The 10,614-nt window shown below is 39.6% G+C and overlaps 1 protein-coding gene across 1 annotated transcript in view; it reads right to left on the reverse strand.

Moving 5' to 3' along the window:
* ITPR1 (inositol 1,4,5-trisphosphate receptor, type 1) overlaps positions 1 to 10,412 on the reverse strand; it is a gene marked incomplete at its 3' end in the record, with an annotated part of 143,837 nt that extends 133,425 nt beyond the window's left edge. The window contains exons 1-2 of the mRNA XM_010087777.1: positions 10,321 to 10,412; positions 6,478 to 6,548 (exon numbers count right to left, since the gene is read on the reverse strand). Of these exons, the coding sequence (XP_010086079.1) occupies positions 6,478 to 6,548; positions 10,321 to 10,412 (163 nt within the window). The remainder of the gene's footprint in view (positions 1 to 6,477; positions 6,549 to 10,320) is intronic.
* Between the last annotated feature and the right edge of the window lie 202 nt (positions 10,413 to 10,614).

Raw genomic sequence — 10,614 nt, forward strand, 5'->3', positions numbered from 1 at the left:
GCTTTCTGATTCACTCTCCATGACAATACTTACCTCCTTTATTAAAAAAACAAACAAACAAAAAAAACCAAAATACAACTTCCCTTTGGTTTCTGCATCCAGTCACTAGTGGATTTCATAGCAATGTCAGCTACTTTTGCGCATTTAAATAAATTACAGGACACAGCAGCTGCCCAAGTTAGAGTGTAACACCTCCTCCTGTGCTCGTAATGGGAAAGCTCCAGTTCCTCTGCTTGCTAATACAGCAAGCCATGCAAGTAATCATTGATGAGCCTGGCACTACCACAAAACCTGTGGTTAAAAATGTGGGGAGATGAGGTGTTCATGATGTTCCTTCGAAGTTACCAAGGGCCAGCAGAGAAGGCAGTGTACGTTGCCTACCATGTCACCTGCATGGAGGAAGGAGACTTCGCTGTCCTTATGGAAGCGGTGCATCAACTCTTGATTAGGACTCTCTCTCTCTCTCTTACAGGGTTTTCCAAACTTTAGCAGATATAATGCACAATAGTCTGTATGAAAATGCCATACTTTAACTTCCCACTTTTTTGAGATACCTAAATGCCACAATTGTCTACAACATCTGCTTGTATGTAGGATGCGGTGGGCTAAAGATGCATATTTTAGAGACAGCACTCAGGATTTCTTCATCGTGTAAAGGGCATCAAATTCAAATGCGTACTAGCAGTTGGCAGTTTTCTAGTAGAGTTCTATAAATACTGAGAATCATACTAAAGAGTTCCTCATCAAGGCAGTGAAAGTGTACTGTGGATATTTTAACTATATCCCAATTCAGCAATATTGAAAGATTTTTGCTACTCAACGTGACAAATGCTTCAGTTTTAAATAAAAAAAACAGGCATAACATTACACTGTATTTTTATCATTCTTCTCTTTCATCATACCAACCTAAAAGTTTATTTTGATTTTATACTAAATCATTACATGAGTACTCTTTTTGAAAAGCGACAAAGCAGCATAATTTTTTATTTTAATGGTGTTTGGTCATAAAACAAAGTAGTTAGTTAAGTAGGTATTTATTACTGCTACCCCAATTCCTGCTTTTGGTATTCAGCATGTGCATTTCAATATGTCTTGGACATCTCAAAACTGAAAAGGAGTCACTTTTCTATTACAAGTGATGTATTTCTCTTCAAGACCACCATGCTAAGCTTTGAGCTTAGTGCTCAAGCACTCCCAAAAGTTCTGCCTTCTGCATGAAAAAGGAACCCTGCTATTTTATCTGCTAATATACGGTTATCAGAGTGAAAAAGGCCATATTTAGACATTTGTTTAACTATTCCTTAAACGAATCTAGGCACCTTAATAATTAATATGCCCAAACATCTCACCAGCATTAGAAACTCCATGTTCAAAGAGAAAAAGGAGCCTAAACTTGGCCATGCAGCTCACGTCTGTCGCCCCTCTTCTTCTCACTGTTATTCCAGGAATATGCCCTCAAATCTCTGCAGAACACCCACTCAAACTCATCTAATATACGCTGAAAGTCATACAATTCAGACTATTTCACATTAAAGTTTGAAAAACAATCTGAGGTGATATAATTGGTTCCACCCAAGTAGATTTGGAAAAGTATGCATGGAGAGCATACAGAGAGCAATAGGATTTGAGGCTACACACTTACCTAAAGCTGAACACGATACCTAAAGGCTTATACCACAAAAAATTATTCTTGACGAGTCCAGGGGATAGTACTGAACTACCTTACTACCTAGAAAGTACACTTCTATATGCGGCTAATATTTTTCCAAAACTAACAGGCAGAGGGATCTGGGTATTTGAGTTTGTTTTTCAATATTCTGAAATGTTTGCAAAAACTATGTATGTGACCCTTCAACTGAAAATTCCCTTAATCTCAGTTCTAACGCCAAACTATAAACAAGCTTGCATTGGATAAATAAAGAGAAATAATCCTGTATGTATGCAACATAATTTCATAGCCTCTAATCAGTACTGCATAAATTATATGGCTTCCTTCATATTAAATAAAGCAGTAGTGCATAAGCTTCAGAACACTGATGGCAAAGCTATGAAGAACAAAACATAACTCAAAACATTTCTGTTATGGAGGAGCGGATTGACTTTCATCAACGCTGAGCACAGCGCAAATTTAAGAGAAATACAGCAAAATAGGTGTGCATCAATATATATTTGTTGTTTATCTATTTATATACCTATCTATATATTAAAGCTTCTTTGTAGTGCCCAGATAATTTCTTCTACTGAAGATGAACTTGCAGTTCAAAGGCTGAGCCCCTCAGTGCCAGCCCCAAACCCCCCCAGACAAGCCTGACCAAACATGTTGTGAAGGCGACACTCAGAAAGAGCATACAGTATGGATTAGGATCAAAAGAACAAACAATTTGAACTACTCATCGTCTGCTTCACCATGAGGGTATTTTAAGTCTAAGATATGGGTTCATTCCTTGAACATCTTGCCAAAAAAAGAGTGTTGCCCAGCAACTACTAAAACAATGTTCTGGAAGGAGGTGGCTGCTGGACAAATTAACCCAGTAAGTGCCCTTTCCCCCTGCGTTTCACGCAGCTATCCAAAGCCTCTGGAGCCTCTGTCTGGCAGACAGATTGGCATCCCAACTCGAGAGCCGTAAGGAATTTCCTGAGAAGGCTGTCAGACAGCCTGTTTTGTGTAGTAGCAGTGTCTTGCATTAAACAAACACATTTGGCTTAGCGCAGCACTATGTTCCAATACAAAATGAACACAAACAAAACCTCTGCAGAAGCACTCACTAACTAACTAATAGGGCATAGACCCAGCAGCTAGAGCCCAAAACTATCAGCCCTGGGCTCTGCTTCAGCTTCGCCACTATTGCTAGGTCTGACTTTAATTTGCAAAATAGCACTCTGTGCATTTAAGTACCAATGACTTCTAATGAAACACTGGTGCTTTTAGCCTAGCTAGAGGGTCAGCAGTACTTCATACTTTCCACATAAATCCATGCATATTAAAAGGATGTTCATTTACAGTCACTATTCAGATGCACAGTCATACTCAAAGACAGCAATTACAGCAGTGATTCCAGCTTTAAAAACACGTAAAATATATTTTTTTGTTCAAAGCAGTGAAGATAACCAAGGAACTGTCACACTTTCTTTTTTTGGCGACAAGTTGGATTTTTTCCATGAATCTCATCTGTACACAGAATATTCAATTAACTTACAGTTAAGTAAAATACTCTTTCGCAAGAATTTTCATATTAACAGTTTTAAAAAGAAACACCCTAAAGAACGTACTCTTAAGTCTTAACATTTTGCAAGGCAGTTTTAGAGGACTTTTGAATTAGTTGGAGCTGAAAACATGGACGGCCAGAGAAACATTGTACTTTAAAAAAAACAAACACCCAAACCACCATTTTTAAAGTGGATTCAGAAAGCCAGAATGAAAAAAAAAATCCACAGAAATCTAGCAGACCATAATTACCATCCAACCTCAAACCATTAACTTCAGGTGCTATCTACTTCTGATTGGGATGGGAAAAAGGAAGAAAAAAAAAATCGGCCTTCACACCTTGAAGTGATCAAATTAATATTTTAAAGACCTACAGGCACAACAGCATTTAATATGTGAAATAACTACTGGTAAATGCTCATAGTAACTTGAGGGTGTTGGACTACATAACTTTCTTTAGAGTTCTTTACAACTCCAGCACTTTAGTTTTTTTCCATCTAATAGACCCTTCTCAATTTTATTTCTTTTTTTTAACATCTCATTTATAGTTTCACACCATACTCCAAGTCTTACCTGAACGCTATCCCATCTTACTCTCGGCCTCCTCTTGCATTTCATCCCTTTCAGGGTTCCACCACCACCAGACTAATCCGTCAGCCTACTTTTTCCACAACTTTTGTCAACAAACCAAGCCCTCGTGTCCTCAGGATACCTCTGTACGTTTTCCTCTAAGCAGACTGAAAGGCTCTCTCGTTCCCATCTCCAACTCCAGTCGTGCTGCTGCAAATCATTCTGTTCAACCGAGTTCATGCAAACACGCACCAAGCTTCCCTCACTGAATGTTCCTTTAGGACAACTTGAAGCCAACATTTCTAAAAGGAGTGACTTACTAGCACACAAAAGCCACCTCCATTTCAGCTACGAAGTGCTTGCTTTTAGAAATGCATTCCTCAGGCAGGGACTATTTTCACACCACAGGCAGGTTATCAGCATTTAGTGACAGCAGGTACTCATGGCTAAGCACTACCATCAGCTGCTGTTTGTACAAGGGGGGGTCTCTCCAGGGAGAAGGATGGTGTGTACACACCACCACTTTGTGCACAGCGGCTCTGCTGTATTTCAAGGGTCTAAAGTGGAAAGAAAAGGAAAAGGAAAAGGAAAAGGAAAAGGAAAAGGAAAAGGAAAAGGAAAAGGAAAAGGAAAAGGAAAAGGAAAAGGAAAAAAGGAAAAAGGAAAAAGGAAAAGGAAAACCACCACCCTGCAGACCAGGGCCTTGCTGCTGCCACGAGATGCAACTGATTAAGTGTAGCCTAGGCAACAAGATTTTTTTTCAAACCTGAAACACCCATGGCTAAGAAAAAAGCAGGATGGATTAATTCTGCTAAGGGATATATATGTTTAGTTTCACACTGAATTTTCTTAGAGTCATGTATGCATATCTAAGCAGTGAATCTTGTTTCTGGATATCTCTCACCACTTTGATTAAGCATTAAAATTATACTTACAACTGTTTTACATCTTCCCACAGAAGACAGATCTGCTCAGAGAAGCTAGAACTACATTTCTTAAAAATACTACCCACAGCAAGATCCTTGAGACTGGCCACAAAGTCACACGTTCAGTGCTCCTCCCAGAGAACACAAAACACAAAGATTGCAGAGATGTGGCTGTAGTTCCTGACCCTCCCAGAAACTTCCCATACAACACCCCAGATGAGCCTCTGGGTGCCTTTGCTTCAAAATAAAACAAGGGGTATTTTCCATTTGTGTTGAGGATGGTGCGATACACTTCATTATTACTTCTTCTGAACATAATAACACGGAAAGCATTTTATCTTAGACTACGCTTATAAAGCATGTATATAAACAACAGAAACACCTACTAAAATTTTATTACTTTTGTTGTCATTTACCATTAAGCATAAACTTCCCCATGAAGGCTTTAGTGAAGTAACTACAATGGCTGGAAAAGGTTCACACCATTCTCTCTCCATGTGTAAATTATAAGTAATATGAGAACATTTACAATGTCTAACCACAATGTTTTATGTCAGACAAATGTCTCTCTGTACTTGCAGTTCCTACATTGTGCTAGCAAGAACTGCCTTTTTCTCATTCTTTTCTCTCTCCCCTCCCCTCCTTCTACACCCAGCAGTCTCAGTCAAACCTGGTTTTATTCCTTCATATGATTTTAACATCAAGAAATGCCTAGAGTCAGGGCTCTAGTTCACGTAACACCATTGTTCTTTTCCTGGAGAGCTTAACATCGAACGCTAAAACTTCCCCAGGTTGCCTCTTCAAGTATTTGAATCATCAGCTATTTAGTTTTCCAGTAAAAAGGGAGAAAAACCAACAAGAACTCAGACTTCAGCAATATTCTAAAAAGAGAGTTTCATTATATGAGACATCTTCATGTCATGGCAAAAAAAAACAAACAGCAGCAAACAAAACCAGCAGCACAGAAGGTATGTGATTTTCAAAGGCAACCACCTGCAGTTCTGGCCTAACCTGAACAGAATTATTGTAATTCTGAGCCCCTGATAAAGGCAAAGTATGACCAAGGAAACAAGATTCATCCACCAAAGAAACAAGACAAACAGTTGCTGCTACATCTGAGAACAGCAATAAAAGGTAGATCAAATTTTTAGAATATTTGGCTGAGTTATCCTTTGGGTAAAAGATGCAACCAAGGGGTAAAAAAGAAAGAATTCAAGAAGGTTTTGCCAAGCAAAATCCCACTTAATACTTCTCTTCCTGTTTGAGATTTTTCTGAAACAAATCAGCCCTAGCCAAACCATGCAAAGAAGTAGGCATTAATTTCTTATCACTAAGCATAAGTTTCCTGGCAGAATGAAAGTCAAGTCAAACCTAGTTAATATCAAATGAGGTCAAACAACAATAGTTGTTACAAACATTCGCTCCTTTTCATTTTCCTCTCCTCTTGAGATAAGTTTGGTACTAAATGGCATGTACGATAGTATGGAGAAAAATTAAACTTACAGATGCCCACTAAGTTTGAACAGATCTGAAAGCCAACCTCAGCTGGCAGCCCCATCTCCACCCCCTCACAAATCATTAAGTCCCACAACTCACTTCACACAGACATTCACACCTATATACTTTTTCTCCCCCCTCATGAGTTGCCCTTCATGGAAGAAGATAACACTCAAATATTCTATAGAAAGCATGGAGATCAAAAATAGTTACACATGATTGTACCAAAGGAAGGACTTCTTCCAACCAGAAGGGCAATAAGCTGTCTAATAAACTCACCTCTGAATTTTTTGGGTGGGTTGTTAAGATCACCTGCTTCTGGCTGTACAACACACCGATCATCCACAAGGCTGCAAAGAAACAAGAAGTAAAATGAGATTCTATTCCCTTGCAATTCCTTACATCCTTGTTAGCAAACCCAAAGTTGTTTATTTGCAGTGTTTTATCCGAGTGGCCACTTCAGCAGAAAACATTCCCCAAATGCCAACTTATGCCAAATCTTTCTAAGAAGCATGCAGCTAATTTTTACTGTTGCCCAGAGCTATGCTCCTGGATAGGTGGGACAATAAATAAATCATTGCTCCTGTATACTGCATCATCTTTATGTCCCCTCCTTGAGGTGCAGACAGAACAGCCCATATTCTAGTTAGGTGAGAGACAGCCTTAGAACAATTATTGCCTCTTGGACAGATTTGAAAGATGTTGCAAATATGTTTATATGAAAGGTAGAGAACAGGAAAATATGATGACTATGCAAACTGGACACTGCCCCTGTGAGCCCTCAAGTATTAAGAAAAGGCAGAAAGAATAACTGCCACAATAAAAATTGACTCCCAAGAGAAAGGAAGGCATAAATACACCCTCCTGCTCACCGGTCATAAACACAAGTCAAGGGATTGAACTAACCTCCTCCTGTTCTACCAGGAAGGAGGCGAATTGGACTAGTGAACCCAAGAGATTCCAATAGGGAATGCCAGGACAGAGCTTCTCCTGGGAATACACGTCAGCAAAAAACCCACAGGGTCAATTCAAAGCCCAAAGAATACAGAAAACAGTGAAGATGCACTTGTCTTGACTGCTCTGCCCGTAGTGTGCTTTGGATCAACATGGAATTGCACTTCTACCAAACACTGTTTGTACATCATGAAAATGCAACTGTAACCAAATACTTCGTAGTTTCTGATTTGATCCTAAATGACTCAATTTGACCCCTCAAAAACAATCTGTCAAAGAGGCTTTCTACGCAGAAGTAGAAAGTAAAACTCCAAGGTCTTAAAAGTTTGAGAGGTCCATTCTCATGCAGAATCAACTTGAGAAAGATTGAGACCTAGAATATGAGAGTTGTTCCTTGCAGAGGCCGGTTACATGCAGGGAGCATCTTGAGACAACAATCATGGAAAATAATGAAGTGCATACAAATTAAGAGATCAGAGAGTTTAAGTGGACTCAACAGTTCTATGCATCTAAAATTTGCATATGCAAACATTCACAGTAAATTGCTTTTTCCCCATGGATTTTCTCCCTGTTCAGTATTATATACACTTATATGTGCTCCAGCAAGACTGGTAGTATTAATATCTGAGCTGACAGAAACACCTGCTTCTAGTGAACAAAGGGCCAAAAAAATATCGAAAGTCAAACGGGTTACTCTGATCATCTCACACAGAGACAATCTCAGTGCAATATATCCCTCTCATCCTGAGATTAAATTGAAAGTAAAGAGGAACTTCCCAAATTACTATGAAAATAATTTCACATGGTGCAAAACACAAAAGAGGATATATTGTACACTGGTAATCATAATGACGACAGCGCTGAGTTTGGGAAACAGCAAGAGTAAAGTCCTGATTAAGCAACAGTCATGTCGTAGGAATATTAAATGGGAACACTCTTCAAAGATTTAGAACGACATTAGAATGTACAGTGGTATCCGTTTCTCAACCTTCATTAACCACATGAACAAGTCATTACACATTGTTATGACATAAGACTGTCAAAACTCCACATGGTATAGAGTACAATTACACCGAATCTTTCCTTTGCTTCTTTAATTTTCTGCAGGACAAAGACTAAATTAAATATGGGACAAAGCTAATTTGATTATGAAGGCTTATTGAGATGATAATGCTTTTCATGTTTCACATAGCAATTGGGATTTCTGGCTTAAATTAGGCTCAGAAGATGTGTGGCCATTATGTAATGCAGTTACCTGAAAAGAGTACTAATCAAATCAAAGAGGATGCTCGTAACACTAAGGGATCTTTGGACCTGCCAGGAGAGCATCTCATCAAGCCGAGAAAATACATGTGCTTAGGGCCTTTAATGTCTGAAAGGACTACCCATGGTGAAAAATATCTGCTCAGCAATGCCATCAAAAGCCACAGCCACTGCATACTGTTCATCATGCACTGTATGGGATTAAACATAACAACTTTCTACTTGTTCCGGAATTATTTACTGCCAAACTTGCTTCAATACTAGGAAGAAAAAAAAAAAAATAGCCAAATGTATAGTATCGCTCAATTCATTTTGCCAGTTTTCAGCAGATAGTATTTGGCCAGTTACACAGCTGATCGAATACTGCAGAGTGTGCATGTCATATTTGACGAGTACCTGGGAAATTTGTCAAATACATTCGCCAAATACTATTCAACCAACCCTACTTACTACATCCCTTGCTTTTATCATACCTTCTTTCCCTTCTGGCAGAATCCCATATTTTCTTCTCTTTCCTATAATAGATCATGGTGCATCTTCAGTGTCTGCTTCCTTCTCTGCCCCCTTATTTTCCAGAATCCTAATAGCTAGAGGACTAAACCTGCAAGTTAGTTCGGAGTCACTCAGATGAGATTCCAAAAAAGAGAGACTTACCAGGATGCTGTCTTTGTACCCTGCTTAGGAGCTCCATTTATCAGATCCATCTGGACAGTAGGCATAAACAAATTTGCTGTCACTGTACCCACCCTGAGGCCCTTATGGCTACTGGAGATGAGAAAGAGCATGTTGTGTGCTTGCCCACTCACCATATCACCAAGCTTCCTGGTTGCTTCTTTGCTGTTCATTCAATATTGAAGTACCACCACAGCAATGTGCCATGCATGCCACTTCCCTCTCTCTAGTTTCTCACTGCTTTGAAACAAGGTGGCAGATGTGGTCTTTAAGCTTCTCATCCAGCCCCCTGCAAAGTCTTCCAAATCAGTACGCAGCTCCACTGCCAGCTTCTGAGTTCAGAGAGATTTCTCCTCCTCAGCAGCAGTTGAGCAGAATAAAACAAACCCTGTCACTTATCAGAGATCTATTTCAATTCCACGGCTTTTCTCTACAAACTCTTCCTTTTCCTATGTGAATGGCTACTCTTTGGTTAATGAGGAAGCATACACTTCTTGCTGTTTAAGAGGCACTCTCCTGCAGAGCACCTACTCTGATCTTTGCAGAAGAAAGCACAAAGGAGCTCTGGGGGGGAACACGCTGGGGGCAGGATCCAGCAAGGCACAGCTCCCACGGCAGCTCCAGGGTGCTGGCCATCAGCAAAGCTGAAGATTTAAAACTTGCTCTCCTTTGACTGGAGAGGAACATTTCTGTTTGTAAGAGAAGCCTCAAATACTGTAACAAAAGCAAAACTAGTCATAGCGGTAAGTTACTGGTACACAAACGGTTTGGCTCAGGGCTTCTTCTGGTTTTTCAAACTGTTTTTTGTAAACTACTGACATTGCCTATGCTACATCCTTTTTGCCAATTAGCAGATTGCACCAGAGCCTATTCATTCCTAACTTGGGGGGCAGGGAGGGACAGGACGGGACACACGGATGGACACGGGACAGACAACAACATGAAAATAATTTGCTTGCGTTCATTCCCTCTACCCATATCTTAACTTGAAGAGTTTCTTCCTCCCCACAAAGTGTATCAAAACCACACCATAGCCATCACTACACTCTCCATCCTCCCAATATCTAACTTGCCATACTAGCTTCAGGTAATTTTTAAAGTTAGGGCCAAATCCGTACAAAAAGCTACCTTGCTTTACCCTCTATTTTCTAGGAGTCACATTCAGCATAGCTAGCTGAGTTCTGCTAGTCTTTCTTATGGATGTTTTTAGTATAAAAGAACAGCTGTTCTTACCCCAAAGTGCTAATAAATCCATTTGTTGAGCCCTCTGCATAGAGAGAACAAATATCTCCAATATGAAGGAAGCTCGACATCTTGTCAGTCATCTCTGGCTTACCGCCCCTAGAAGAATAAAGCACAACATTACTATTTATCAGGCAGAATTTCTCAGTACAAGCTACTGGAGGTTACAACAACAGGATCCTTCGCTTTTGTTTTTTCACTTGTTTGAAAAACTGAACAAGTCCTTGCACTGGAATTTCAGGTATCAAAGAAAACACAGCATGTCAAAATGCTTGCTTAGAAAAA

Source organism: Pterocles gutturalis, unplaced genomic scaffold (genome assembly GCF_000699245.1).
Source record: "Pterocles gutturalis isolate BGI_N339 unplaced genomic scaffold, ASM69924v1 scaffold26351, whole genome shotgun sequence".
NCBI classification, from domain to species: domain Eukaryota; kingdom Metazoa; phylum Chordata; class Aves; order Pterocliformes; family Pteroclidae; genus Pterocles; species Pterocles gutturalis.